This window comes from Salvelinus sp. IW2-2015, linkage group LG15 (assembly GCF_002910315.2).
Source record: "Salvelinus sp. IW2-2015 linkage group LG15, ASM291031v2, whole genome shotgun sequence".
NCBI classification, from domain to species: Eukaryota; Metazoa; Chordata; class Actinopteri; order Salmoniformes; family Salmonidae; genus Salvelinus; species Salvelinus sp. IW2-2015.
The window spans coordinates 54624398-54639800 of record NC_036855.1 but is presented as its reverse complement, the minus strand read 5'-3'; the positions used below and the strand labels follow the sequence as shown (position 1 = coordinate 54639800).

At 43.8% G+C, this 15403-nt stretch overlaps 1 protein-coding gene across 4 annotated transcripts in view; it reads right to left on the bottom strand.

Moving 5' to 3' along the window:
• LOC111974181 (phosphorylase b kinase regulatory subunit beta-like) overlaps positions 1–15403 on the bottom strand; it is a 75684-nt gene that overhangs the window by 30254 nt on the left and 30027 nt on the right. For all 4 annotated transcript variants that reach the window (XM_070447279.1, XM_024001817.2, XM_070447280.1 and 1 more), the window contains 6 exon segments: positions 8432–8526; positions 8875–9033; positions 9982–10059; positions 10371–10428; positions 14356–14553; positions 15107–15202. In XM_070447279.1, coding sequence (XP_070303380.1) covers positions 8432–8526; positions 8875–9033; positions 9982–10059; positions 10371–10428; positions 14356–14553; positions 15107–15202 — 684 coding nt within the window.

The window sequence follows — 15403 nt, the reverse complement described above, 5'->3', positions numbered from 1 at the left end:
TATCCCAGTCCCATCCCTCAAATCCCAGTCCCATCCCTCAAATCCCAGTCCCATCCCTCCTATCCCAGTCCCATCCCTCCTATCCCAGCGCCATCCCCCTCCTCTCAATATGTCTTCAGTGATTCAGTGCTAGACCCTGCTGAGACCTTCTGTCCACTGACCCAAGCTAACCAGCTCAAGGTTGCACAGCCCGACAGGGACTGGCCATTGGCCTTCACAGCATCAGTCCAGCACACACTTGCTATAAACACACACACACACACGCCACTCTAGACTCTTTCATACACACAGAGCATACCAAACATTAGGAACACCTTCCTAATATTTTGCTCTCAATTGACTAATTTCCTTATATGACCTGTAACTCAGTCAAATCTTTGAAATTGTTGCATGTTGTGTGAATATTTTTGTTCAGTATACATAGACACAATCCTATACATACACATGAACGTACCCATGAGTGTGCACACAACAGAGAAACACCAAATAAAATGCACTCTGTTGTTGCTCGGCATCTTTACGTGCAAGTTTAGATCAAAGGGGTCATTATGACCTGAATGTACATATACTAAACTTGCATCACTGTATGTGTGTTACTAGTGTGTTGTTTAAAATAAGCTTGACAAGGCACTAAGACAACGCTATCTCATATGCTATTGGCAGTGGCGTGCTGCACATTGTAAGTGCGCAGACAGCCAAGCAGGAGCCACGTTTTTGATTGTACTTTCTCTAGGTCGGCATTTAAAAGCACACTTTATTTCCTTGCATTTTACATTTCCAGGTAGCATGACAAAGGCTGACTTAATGAACTTGGTTTGGGATATGAATGTAACAGTGGCGGTACAGACACAATCACTTCACAGAAATTGAAAGACTGGGGATTGGATTCTTTGCTATGTAATTATGGAGGGATCCTTGCTGAGAATTTGATACGCATCGGCCTCTCTCTCTTTCTCTCTCCGGGCATACTGCAGATATCAGGTTTAGTCTGCAATCCTTATGACAAAAAAAAAATCAATTTATATTAAGCTGAGCCCTATGAAAGCCTCCTTGAGCCTGGGCTTGTCAAACCTAGTGTATTTGATGTAATTCCCATTGAGATTCTGCTGGGGAGACTGGGAGAGATAGGCAGATCCGATTACCAAAGACGATGAACTGTTCAGTATGGGTGACGCAGCAGCGTCACCCAGAGAGCGGACACACCAGCCCAGACACTCCTGAACATGCACTTGCCATGTCAATGCCGTTGTCTCTCCCCAATACAATAAAGCCCTCTAAGCTGACAGAGTCAGCCCACATTCAAGTACCGTTTTGCCATTATGGATTAAAGTCCTATTAAAATGGGGATGGAAAACGGGACTGCGTCACCCAGAAGGAATGGGAGGGCAGTGAGAGTAAGTGTAGAGACTGACAAGTCACCTACGTGGCAGTAATTGTCATAATAATGTCAAAGCCCTTTTCCCTTTTCCAGCTCGCCACCCACAGGCCGTTTTTTTGTTTGTTTTTAATGCACCGAGCCCGGTGTGCTGTAACATTGGCATGGCAACTGCAGCAGCACGAGCGAGTTAGGAGACCCATATGACAGTGCCATCTAAATGGGCTCTGCTCTGGCGCATGTGACTGACCTGGCTCTAACCCCAGCACAGTGCTCACCATGACAGATAATTGATATGCCCAGACAGGGATGATGACACACAACTGTTGTTTTTACCCAAATAGAGACCTTTCTGATAAAGGGCACTGGGAGAGGGGGAGAGCACACGATGGGCCACATTCAGCGAGACTCACAGAGAGAATCACGTTCAGCAGCATGATAAAATCACATTCAGCAGCATGATAAAATCACATTCAGCAGCATGATAAAATCACATTCAGCAGCATGATAAAAGATCAAGGAGGAGGTGGTCAACTTTGTAGATGCTTGCCTTTGGAAAGACAATGAAAGCCAAATTGGAAGTTATCCTGCTCACTATCCATTAGTGGGCTCCCGAGTGCTTGAGGCATCACTACAGACACCCTGGTTCGAATCCAGGCTGTATCACAACCAGCCCATAGGGTGGCGCACAATTGTCCCAGCATCGTCTGGGTTTGGCCGGTGTAGGCCGTCATTGTAAATAAGAATTTATTCTTAACTGATTTGCCTAGTTAAATAAATGTTAAACTTTTTTTTTTAATGATGGCCAATAAACCAGAAAGGGAGCTGGGAAAAACCACTGGGCCAAATGTATAAAAACACATTAATGCGGCTTTGATTTGGGACCGGGGCCTTGTAAAATTGCTAAAGCAGACGCTGTGAACAACTTTTACTGTCACGTTAAGTGAGAGATGGCCTACTCGCTGCAGATTCAGGTCACCGGCAATCTCTCCTGGGCTCTTGCTGTCAGAGGGGGGCCCAGCCCTGCTCTACTGTGCTGTCAGAGGGGAGCCCAGCCCTGCTCTACTGTGCTGTCAGAGGGGAGCCCAGCCCTGCTCTACTGTGCTGTCAGAGGGGGGCCCAGCCCTGCTCTACTGTGCTGTCAGAGGGGGGCCCAGCCCTGCTCTACTGTGCTGTCAGAAGGGGCACCAGCTCTGCTCTACTGTGCTGTCAGAGGGGGGCCCAGCCCTGCTCTACTGTCAATGTGCCATTTGGCAGCCCTGTCTTGCTAATGAATATTATTTATCTTTGGATGCAAGGGAAAAAAGAACATCCATCTGTTCACAACCATTCAGTGTGTCACATCAAAACAGGGAAGAAACATTGTCTGGATTATGCATATAAAATTGTGTCCTCAGAACAGCATAATCTATGGCGCATTGAAATCCCTCTAATGTTTGTTCTACTATGTTTAAAACATGCAAATTCTTTTATTTTTTACATAATCAATCAAAAATGTTCAACCTCTCCCTGTCTGAGTCTGTAATACCAACATGTTTCAAGCAGACCTACATAGTCCCTGTGCCCAAGAACACTAAGGTAACCTGCCTAAATGACTACCGACAAGTAGCACTCACGTCTGTAGACATGAAATGCTTTGAAAGGCTGGTCATGGCTCACATCAACACCATTATCCCAGAAACCCTAGACCCACTCCAATTTGCATACCGCCCAAACACTCCAACATATCCACAGATGATGCAATCTCTATTGTACTCCACACTGCCCTTTCCCAACTGGACAAAAGGAACACCTATGTGAGAATGAATTCATTGACTACAGCTCAGCGTTCAACACCATAGTGCCCTCAAAGCTCATCACTAAGCTAAGGATCCTGGGACTTAACACCTCCCTCTGCATCTGGATCCTGGACTTCCTGACGGGCTGCCCCCAGGTGGTAAGGGTAGTCAACAACATGTCTGCTACGCTCAACACTGGGGGCCCTAGTGTAGGTAACAACACATCCGCCACGCTGATCCTCAACACGGGGGCCCCTCAGGGGTGCGTGCTCTGTCCCCTCCTGTACTCCCTGTTCGCTCATGACTGCACGGCCAGGCACAACTCCAACACCATCATTAAGTTTGCTGATGACACAAGTGGTAGGCCTGATCATCGACAACTACGAGACAGCCTATAGAGAGGAGGTCAGAGACCTGGCCATGTGGTGCCAGGACAACAACCTCTCCTTCAACGTGACCAAGACAAAGGAGATGATTGTGTACTACAGGAAAAGGAGGAACGCGCACAGCCCCATTCTCATCGACGGGGCTGTAGTGGAGCAGATTGAGAGCTTCAAGTTCCTTGGCGTCCACATCACCAACAAACTAACATGGTTCAAGCACACCAAGACAGTCGTGAAGAGGACATGACAAAACCTATTCCCCCTCAGGAGACTGAAAAGAGTTGGCATGGGTCCTCAGATCCTTAAAAGGTTTTACAGCTGCATCATCAAGAGCATCCTGACTGGCTGCATCACTACCTGGTATGGCAACTGCTCGGCCTCGCCTCCGACCGCAAGGCACTACAGAGGGTAGTGCGTACGGCCCAGTACATCAACGGGGCCAAGCTTCCTGCCATCCAGGACCTCTATACCAGGCGGTGTCAGAGGATGACCCTAAAAATTGTCAAAGACTCCATCCACCCCAGTCATAGACCGTTTCTTCTGCTACCGCACGGCAAGTGGTTCCGGAGCGCCAAGTCTAGGTCTAAGAGGCTTCTAAACAGCTTCTACCCCCAAGCCATAAGACTCCTGAACAGCTAATCAAATGGCTACCCAGACTATTTGCNCGCCAAGTCTAGGTCTAAGAGGCTTCTAAACAGCTTCTACCCCCAAGCCATAAGACTCCTGAACAGCTAATCAAATGGCTACCCAGACTATTTGCGTAAAAACATTGTTGGTTAACGACTTATAAGTAAGCATTTCACAGTAAGGTCTACACCTGTTGTATTCGGCGCATGTGACAAATGATTTGATTGATTTGAATAAATGTTCCTTTGTTCTACAATGGATCTGAGAAGCCTTTCCCTTCATATGGTGACACAAAACAAACCTGTTACATGGAACCTGTAGAATGCAGAAAAGGTATGAGCAAGGGGTTTAGAGTTTGACTTTCAAAAGCTTGGAAAGTTGGAAAAAGACATTCTGGGTTACTGTCAGGACTGTAAAATGAATTCCCCAACATCATTGTGCATTTAGTAGAGACACTAAAATCGACAACCTCAAATGCCTACCATGTTGCGCCTTTCTTTCTCTGAAGGGGCTTCTTTGTGCCTCATACCGTGATGGCCAATTGAAGCCCTCTCACCTTCAGACCTTATCACAGATGCAGGCCTGAGTGACAGCTCCCGGGACGCGCTGTGCTTTGGACATTTTCCATTAACCTTGTTCTGTGGCTCACAGAATCACTCAGTTAAAGAGAAAGCGGTTTCTGTTATGGGGACTAGAGCTATAAGGAATTGGCTGCCAGAGAGCAACTGTACAGTACACGCATCTGATACTGTGACTAGGTGTGTGTGTGATGAGTGTATGTGTACGCATGTAGAAAAGAGAGCGAAAGAAAGAGAAATGACTTGTATTTATTTGCTAATTTCATTGGTGGTGGATGAGGCGAGTTCCCCCACAAAGTAAAGCCCTTTGAGTTTACATAAAACTCCAATGAATTATTATGTTTTTGAATGCGTCTTTGCGTGTATTTGTGTTAATATGTGTCCTTCTTTGACTCAGTATTACGGTAGTGAAAATGTGTGTCTGATTAGCTAATCTGGTGTATACTTGTGTATTACGTGTTTGCTGTGCGTGTGCATGGGCTTTGATGGTGTATGTGTTTGTGAGTGGGTGTATATTTTAAGGCATATGGCTTAATGATATCTCCTCTCTGGCTTTTGTTCTGTGTTTATTTGGAGAGTGTTTCCTGAAACTCCCTGGGGTGTCTTTGATCTGACTCAACCTCTGAGCCGAGCAAACGCATCGCTTCTCATGTGGAACAAACCACAGACAAGGAGCATTCACTTCACATTCTCCTCTTTTACGCTACTGCTACTCTCTGTTTATCATATATGCATCGTCACTTTAACCATACCTACATGCACATACTATCTCAATTAGCCCGACTAACCGGTGCCTGTAAATAGCCTCGCTACTGTTATAGCCTCGCTACTGTACTGTTATAGCCTCGCTACTGTACTGTTATAGCCTCGCTACTGTACTGTTATAGCCTCGCTTACGTTGTACTGTTATAGCCTCGCTACTGTACTGTTATAGCCTCACTACTGTACTGTATACAGCCTCGCTACTGTACTGTATACAGCCTCGCTACTGTACTGTATACAGCCTCGCTACTGTACTGTATACAGCCTCGCTACTGTACTGTTATAGCCTCGCTACTGTACTGTATACAGCCTCGCTACTGTACTGTATACAGCCTCGCTACTGTACTCATCAAATCAAGTTTATTTTTATATAGCCCTTCGTACATCAGCTAATATCTCGAAGTGCTGTACAGACACCCAGCCTAAAACCCCAAACAGCAAGCAATGCAGGTGTAGAAGCACGGTGGCTAGGAAAAACTCCCTAGAAAGGCCAAAACCTAGGAAGAAACCTAGAGAGGAACCAGGCTGTACTGTTATAGCCTCACTACTGTACTGTTATAGCCTCACTACTGTACTGTTATAGCCTCGCTACTGTTATTTTTCACTGATATTTTTTATTTCTTTACTTATCTATTGTTCACCTAATACCTATTTTTTACTTAAAAAATGCACTATTGGTTAGGGCCTGTAAGTAAGCATTTCTGTTGTATTCGGCGCACATGACAAATAAACTTTGATTTGATTTAATGGTTTCTTAAATACTAAACTACCCAGATACACACACACAGAGATCTGGGTCTAATGCTTACTGGGCCTGACATTCTGGGAAGTGCATAAAATATATACAATACCAAAAATAATGTACTATTTGTATTGGTTAATAACAATTTAACATTAAGTATACAGGCTCTGGGAATTTTATGACGTTTCAATTCAGAGCTGCTGAGCATACAAAATTGCACTATATTCTTCGTAATATGTATAGCACTAACATTACATAAATAAGACGTGTACTATGTGAATCGCATCCTCTCGTGAATTATCTAGAAGTTCTCAGGGCATCGCCTAGATTTGTTACCACATCACACATTTAATGCATAGCATCAAGCTTGCTGAACAGTCAAATCTAAATGTAACTCCACTCGCCATTCTAATGTAGTGTTAATGTGTGTTATTCTATTCACAGCACAGCAGAATCGAGCTGCACTGCCCTCTTCCATTCGCGAATAGTTTAGCAGGTCTAGTCTAATGTATCATGGAATGGTCTTATGTAGAGTGTGCCTTTAAGTGCAATGCAGACATGATGATGCAAAGTATATCAGAGAAATGGGAACACAAATCAACCATAAACTCCATGTGAAAGCGCGGCGCGCCCACGCACGCAGGCACCGCCCCACGGACCAAAGGGTTAGTGATGTAAAGGCAACGAGACAGCCGCTCCACGCGCTTGTGTACATTACGCAATCCCCTCCCACCGTGCTCTCTCCCCCGTTCCGCCGGGAAAGGCTTGAGACGGTACTGTCGCTCCAACCTCTGCTCCAGGGTGAGCTGCTTAGCTGAGCATTTGCGTCATGAATAAAACAACAAACCTGTTTTTTTCCCCACTGAGGTGAGATCGACTGTGGATTCAGGCAGGAGGAAAGCTACCCTGAAGATAAATTATGTAGACTCCTGATCTCTCTCCCTCCCATTGATTTTTACCTCTCGTTTGAGCCTTGAGCATTTCAACACAGGTTTGGAATAATACATCAAAGTTTGTCCTAGAAAATCAGAACATGACATCCGAATCAATGATATATAGAATGATGCAGACTCATGTATACACGCAGAGGGGGTATAGTAGTCTGCAGTAGTTCCCTTATAGCAGGATAATTATTTAAGCAAGGTCTGAGGAGGTGTGGTATATGGCCGATATACCACGGCTGAGGGCTGTTTTTACCCACGACGCAACGCCTGGATACAGCCCTTAGCTGTGGTATATTGGCCGTATACCACAAACCCCTGAGGTGCCTTATTGCTATTATAAATTGGTCGCCAACATCATTAGAACAGTAAACAAGTTATTTTGATTCATACCCTTGGTATATTGTCTACACATGGCTGGAATGCTGTTTCAGCCAATCAGCATCCAGGACGCAAACTACACGGTTTCTAAAGTGAATTATAGCAGAGAGGAAGAGGCGAAGCGAGAGGTTTTACTCCGCGCAAACTCTGTCCACGTTAAGCAGATCATTAGTTATTAAGCAAGTGAGGAGTTTTTGAATGGGGGGCAATGAGAGAGGGTATAATCTAGTCAAGATAAAAATTATACGTGACGCTTATTTGATCTAATAGAAGTTTTGTAATGTTAAGAGTGTACTGATATACACTGAGTGTACAAAACATTACGAACACCTTCCTAATACTGAGTTGCACCCCTCCCCCTTTTGCTCTCAGAACAACCTCAATTCGTCAGGGCATGGATTCCACAAGACGTCGAAATCATTCCACAGGGATGCTGGCCCATGTTAACTCCAATGCTTCCCACAGTTGTGTCAAGTTGGTTGGATGTCCTTTGGGTGGTGGATCATTTTTGATACACAGGAAACTGTTGAGCGTGTAAAGCACTTTATATTTGAGTTGTTGAAATTCGAGACTGTCTATGCATATTCATGAGGCTAAGCACTCACTCTCCATTGGATACAAGCGGTTGACGTCAACACTCCTCATCGATTATTTTAAAAAGTATTCAAATAACCAGATGTATCAACCAATTCAAAGTGAGAAACAGGCGGGAGCTTGACAGCCTGCCCTTCTGATCTGTGGACAACGAATCCCATTGTTAAGGCGGAGACACAAGCATCTTGTCATTATATCTAGTATCTCTGATTATAGTGATGGCCAAACACGGCTGATCATAGGATGGTCACATGGGAATGGGAGTCTAACCTGATTGGAGTATCTCATGCTGACGTTCCTCTGATCCTGTCGAGGTACGTAGCGTTTGATGGGGTCGATGTCTTGGGGGCTGATCAGCTCATCCACTGGAAAAGAGACATGGCAGAGTGGAGGGGTGAACACACGGAGAGCACACTAAAGGTTCCAACTGATACACTGGACATACACCCCATAAAATGACCTTTCCTTACAAAAAGTCCTTACTTTGTAATGAGAACCCATTAACCTGTGAGCAACTTCACAAACATACAGCAAATACATATGTTGAACCGAATATCTGAACTCCGTGACCTCTGCAGTCTGACGTGACTACAGTATAGCGAACACCCCAGCGAGCATGCTCTATAGAGAATATCTCTCCAGCCAGCGGTCAGAGAAGGTATTTGACAGTGAGGTGAGGTCAGTGAAGAGAAGACAGACAGAGAGAGACTGACCCAGCAGCCTGGCGATGTTGAAGAGGGCCTGGCCCCACAGGAACAGCATGCCATCTTGGCCCGTGTTGGCAGGGAAACGCTTCTGGCTCCCGTACTTCTTCTGCTCCGCCACCACAAAGTCGGCAGGTACGCGGTAGTACTTCGGGATGACAGCATGGCCTGATCCACGACACACAGGACGGAAATAGATACACTTTACTGTGCTGGGTGATTACAAACATGTCGAATAGAAGGCACTAATGGAATTTCCAGGAGGTTGATACATTGAAAGGAGTGCAGTTTATGTGTCTGCTGCTCAGGAGAAAGGAGTGGGAGTTATCTATTCAAAGGTATCTTAACAGACACACGTGAAGAAATGTCAAATTTCCAAGATGGAACGCACCGGGAGTACAATACTTTCTCTGCATAACAAATGCAAAGACACCACAAAGCCAAAGGAGGTGACAACTCTGTCTGCCACCACTGAGAAGTATTCCTGAAGCAACATGCATCCTTCAGAGGCTATTGGATCCTGAGACTGTCTTTTAATGTGGTTTCTTAACTGGGAAAAAATACAGCTTTGTGTGAAGGCTGATATAAAAACCAGCTCCTTGAAATATGAGAACAGCTTTCGTGCACTCAGCATGTGGGAGATTAATATGGATATTGTAATACGTGTAATATGAAAATAACAGTAATCTTCACAACCAAAATGTATGTGCATTTCTCAAAGACTCCCACGGATGCCAGCATGAATGTGTATGTGAGAGGGACTAATAAGTGTTTCCCCTATATTCATTTAGCAGCGGTGGCCCACCACTGCTGAATTGTTGCCACCGCCGCAAAAGAAAATACTTTTTTGCAATAGAAATATTCCTGCCGAGACACGCTTTTAAATGGATAGTCGTTGGCTCGAACAGCTAGCATATCCCTGTGCTAACGCTAGTAGCAATACACCCCCCCCGTCCACCACCCCCACCCCCGGCACCCTTACCACCACTGCTGAAAAAAATCTTTAGGGGAAACACTGCTAGAGTAATTGAGTGTGTGTGTGTGGCAATGTATGGGTTTGTATGTGTACAGTAGTTCCATTAGAACACAGATCCCTAACGGAGGAGGAAAACTCACCATCAAAAGATTGAAAAATGATAGGCGTTAACAGGTCTTGGTATTCTTTGACTTGGGCGTTGTTCCCCCTGAAGACCCCTGGAAATCAAATACAGACAATAAAATGGCAAAAAAAGTGTCAGATATTCAAGTTCTATGTAACCCAATACTCAAATCAAATCAAATGTTATGTCACACGCTCCAAATACAACAGGTGTAGACCTTACAGTGAAATGCTTACTTACAAGCCCTTAACCAACAATGCAGCTAAGAAAGTATTTATTCAAATAAACTGAAGTAAAAAAACGAATAAAATGAAAATGAAAAAATTATAAAAATAGAAAAATAACAATGACGTGGTTATTATATTAACATCACAACCATTGTGATGTTTACTGTGTAAGACTTACCATCAATCATCATGAAGATGAAAAATATGGGAAACTCGCATTCAATGCCATCAAAGAGCTGAAAGAGAAGAGAACATTTGATTTTCATAAAAGCGTCTTTGAAAAAATGAAAAAGCCATAACACAGAGAAGGTCACTATTTTCCTAACCTGAAAGAGGAATACACATGGTGCATTCATCTCTAAATGTATTACTGTGTGTCAGTGGCAATACAAATGCTCAGACACCAACAATCCTTTTCGTCAGCTTTTATAATAAATGCAGCAAGAAAGCAAGTGATGGCCTGTCCCAAAACACACACTTAAAACACCTGTTAACAGGTGATGACTGGTGAGTTTGTTTTCCAATTCTAACAGTTTAACAGAGGCAAAAACACTTACTTCTGAGATGCTATCGGAGTCCCAGACAACCAATAACTACATCACATAGCTTCAGACGTCTCCCCTCACCACCCACCCCTCTGCCCATAAATCATCTGGGGTTGAAATGAAAAACTAGCCAAATGTAGATATGTTTGTAAAGCGAAACAGCAATTGATTAATTTCAATAATTCCATGGAGAATTTTCAACAGTAACTGTGAGGATGTAATAAGTCTTCAGTCCTTTTGTTGTTGTTGGTATTAATCATTTGTCAGATAGTGTCCTTGGTTCTGTTCTGTTGTCATGTAGCATTCACAAACCAAAGGTAACATAAATAATTTCAACTTAGTGGATCAATTACCCGAGGACACACTAAAAAGAACACTGAATGAAACAGACCAAAGGATATATCTGCATTACCGAACAACCCTTCTTCAAATTGACTAGCTCTCAGACAGTCACCTAAGGAATCTTTTTGGGACCAAAGCAACAGCTCACTTTCGTGGTATGCTTGGCTTCCTTGCCTTCTGAGAGAGGAGCACAACATCTCCCAACCCTCCTGAAACGTAATTAAGACTTTGTTATCGCCGTCTCCCATCTCTGCAGACAATCTCCATGGCAATAGGAGATAAGAGAGAGACTACAACGTAATGAAATAAAGGCTGTTAATTGGAGCGGTCACACATCATTTCCCAGCCTGTAGTTTGGCTGTTATAGCAGAGATAACAGGGACTGCTTCAGCCATCAGTCCATCAAATCAAAAGAAATCTAACATATGATTCCCCCAACCATCTCTATTCTCTATCTGTATTCTTGTATCTTGTTATGAGCTTTACCAAAGCTATGTTGCATACCATACTGTGAGTTGTTCGTCATTGCTCAAGGGTTAGGCTGACACAGCTGGGTTATGCTAGTGTGTGTGTGTGTGTGTGTGTGTGTGTGTGTGTGTGTGTGTGTGTGTGTGTGTGTGTGTGTGTGTGTGTGTGTGTGTGTGTGTGTCTGTGTGTGTGTGTCTGTGTTTACATGCGTCTGTGCCAGTAGAGATAAGGTACAAAATGGTGGAGATATTTAATAAAATGCTACAGGGGTCGAGAGACCAATCACTGAGGCCTACTTGGGCAGTAAACACCAGCTATCCCAGGAGCTTTCTGCCTCAGCTATTCCACAGACTGTAAAACTCTATATTGTTCGACAGGATGCACTCCTTCACTTGTAATAGGTAACATTACAGGATTTCAAAAATCTAACAAGATATGTGTTTTCAAATTGAATAAACCTGCAATCAATGCCTTCCCACCTGAAACAGCATATTGCAGATATAAAATATGATGTACAACTTCCATTGTGATCCAATACACTCACATGTGACTTCTAGCTATTTGAGTGGGCAGCAAGAAGAGGTTGTGCATGTGCAGAGAACCATACAATCCTAGAATGTTATGTAATGGCCTACTGCATTACTTACCGTAATGGATGAGATTTCAAAATGATTTATCACGAGGCATTTTATAGTGTAATATCCAGCTTCCAATTAGGAAATGGGTTGACTGGGACCTGTTGATTGCACCTACTCTAAATCCTATAATGAAACTTTAAAGTTTAGTGGCTCAGATTATTCCCATATTACCTCACTTTGTGTTTCCCCCTGTTGAATCCAAGCTCATTAATTCTGGGAGGTCAGTGCTGCGGCTAATGCAATGATTTGCTCAGTGTTAAGTAGCTGCCCTGCTCCAAATTCACACTCTGCAGGCACAGCAGCTAATCCTGAAGTTAATATGCCTTCAGTTGGGATTTATCAACGGCAGAGCAGACACAATTGTGTGGCCTCTGTCGTAGGAAAACAAAAAACTGGATTAACCCTTTATACTCGTACCTGCATATGGGTTGATAATGGTAGATTTGGGCACTGATAAGAGCCTAAATTGGAACGCTGTGGTAGCCTAGTGGTTAGAGCGTCGAGCTCAACCTAAAGGTTGCTGGATCAAATCCCTGAGCTGACAAGGTAAAAATCTGTCGTTCTGCCCCCGAGCAAGGCTTTCGGTTACTGACCCAATGCTCTACCACAGCCACTGTGTTCCAAGGCAGTTATTTGACTGTACGTTTGTTTATGTGTAACTCTGTGTTGTTTTTGTCGCACTGCTTTGCTTTATCTTGGCCAGGTCGCAGTTGTAAATTAGAACTTGTTCGCAACTGGCCTACCTGGTTAAATAAAATAAAAATATCTACGTAAAAAAAAAACACTGTTCCCCGGGCGCCGAAGATGTGGATGTCGATTATGGCAGCCCCCCGCACCTCTCCGATTCAGAGGGGTTGGGTTAAATGCGGAAGACACATTTCAGTTGAACGCATTCAGTTGTACAACTGACTAGGTATACCCCTTTCCCTTACAGTAACATGCTATAAATTACGTCGGAGCAGCGCAGTATGGGTTTTGACTGACAGCCGTTCTGAACTTGAGCACCGAACACAACAAGAAGTTGCCTCATCGCTCCCGCTAAATTGGGCTATTTTGGCAAACGGTGTTGTCCGAGTGAGGGAAATTCTGTAAATTACGAGGACTCATGCATTTTAACAGATGAGACGTTGAGGATTATAAGAAATACCGCTTTGATGTCATACACAGGCAATCCAAAACACCTCTGAGTCCACTTCACATTTCCATCTCATAAAACTCATGTAATATGAAGTGTCAACATTTACAATCACCATGTTTGATGTGCAGTTAGAAGATGACGTGGTGTTATATCCTGGGTTGTTCTGAACAGAATGAAGAAACTTGGCCGCGGACCACGCATCTGAATGCATCCCGCGTCTCCATTCAATGCGCACCAAAATGACTATCTGCTTCTCTGAATTGCCTAGTATTTGTATCTGTAGTGAATGCCTAAGACTGTAAGATCATATTTTATAATTTAGCTAGTTACTTTGGCAGTAGAACAAGCTTTCAAATTATGCCAACCTGACCCAGCTTGCGATGTATAATGGATCGTAATTGTGTAAAGGCGGGTGGGGATGCAGGGCTGTGTTCCAAATAAAACAACTACAAGTGTGCTTGTTCTAGCTCCTTAACGGCACAGCTAGGAGAGATCAAAATAGCACCGTATAGTTGAAGACTCTCCTTTGAGTCATAAAAGTGCATTGAAATGACTTAGGAACTGTGTCCACTTTGGAGAGGTGTGTGTCCACTTGGAAACACCAGTTAGACCTCTCACTCAAACCCTTGTTAAATTTTCTAAAGAATCTTCATGTTACTGAATGTATCCAAAGTATTTTCAGATTTGTTCTGAACAAATGCAGTGGAAAGTACAGTAATGATCAAATGAACATAAAATCAAAAGTGTAATGTTTGGATTCACTCGTGTGTTTACACTGTTGTGTCCTCACCTTTAGTCTAATCATTTTCCCATCATTTCCAAACTGTTCCCTTCTAATTGCTGTCATTGTTATGCATATGCTTTCCATATTTCTTATGTAAGAAACATTTCAATTTAGCCCTATCCATAATAGGCCAATTCCCACAAGTGTAAGGGGTTTTAAGAGCTGAAATGGAAAAAGTCAAGTCATTGTAGCGCATGTTAGTCATCACAATCAGTCCGTAGGGTTGGCTTTTAAACTAAACCACAGACCTTCATCTCAGCCGGTTTGTAGTGTCTCCTGTTCTTGTCCTCATTGGCGGTCCTGTAGCCGTCACGCAGGAAGCGCTTGAAGCCATACTTCCCCTTTAGCTTGCGCACCACCTTGTCCAGGGTCTGACTGTAGAGGGCGTCGTCATCCACAGCGAATGCAGGGTAGCTGATGCAGGGCAAGAGGGCGGCGTCCGTATTCTGTATTGGGGTTCAAAGGGGGTTTCAAATGTGTAACATTTAAAACAGATGCCAGCTTTTGATCATTTCCTAAGTAAACCCTTCACCCCCATGTGCCAGTTGTCTCCAGGTAGTTAGTAAAGGGTTAAGAGACTAAGGGACCCACTCTCTCTCTCTCTCTCTGCTAATGGCCACTTTCCAACATTAAAGAGGCTGACATTTAATAACATATTAGTCAGAGACTCATATATAATTAAGATGCTCAACGTTTTACTTGCATAAGCCTTGTACTGTACTCCCTTCACCCTCTTCCTCCGCAGCCCTCTCTCACTCCATCCCCACCTCTCTCTCCCATTAGCCCATGTTGTAGCTCCAATGCATTTCTTCCATTTCCCCTAATTAAACCAATTCATTTACAGGAGCACTTTTCTGTCTAGTTGCTCTTACTACCGGAGAAAAATGATTATTCCTCTCTTTACTGGTGAACTGGGAGATTGGACTGGTCACTGAGCCAATACATCATAATGGCACAGAGTGGTATTTAGTAATGAGTGGTTTAATTATATTTACTCACGTGGGACCTGGATTCTCTGGGTAGGAGGGAGGACAGTGTCTGTCTGTTCCTGTTGTGGGCATCCAGGTCCACGAAGATGACAGACCAAGAGCAACCCTGCAGAACAACAGAGATGACAAAAGTCATATTCACTGGTGGTTGTTAGGTTGATGTGGGTCAGACAAGGTCTGACACTGTTTCGTTGTGGATGAAAATTGTAGCGCTTCCATTTTGTCACTATGCAAGATTCAACGTAGCCTGCATGCTGCATGTTTGGACATAATGCATTTGGCAAACCTGGTCGAACACCGACTTTCA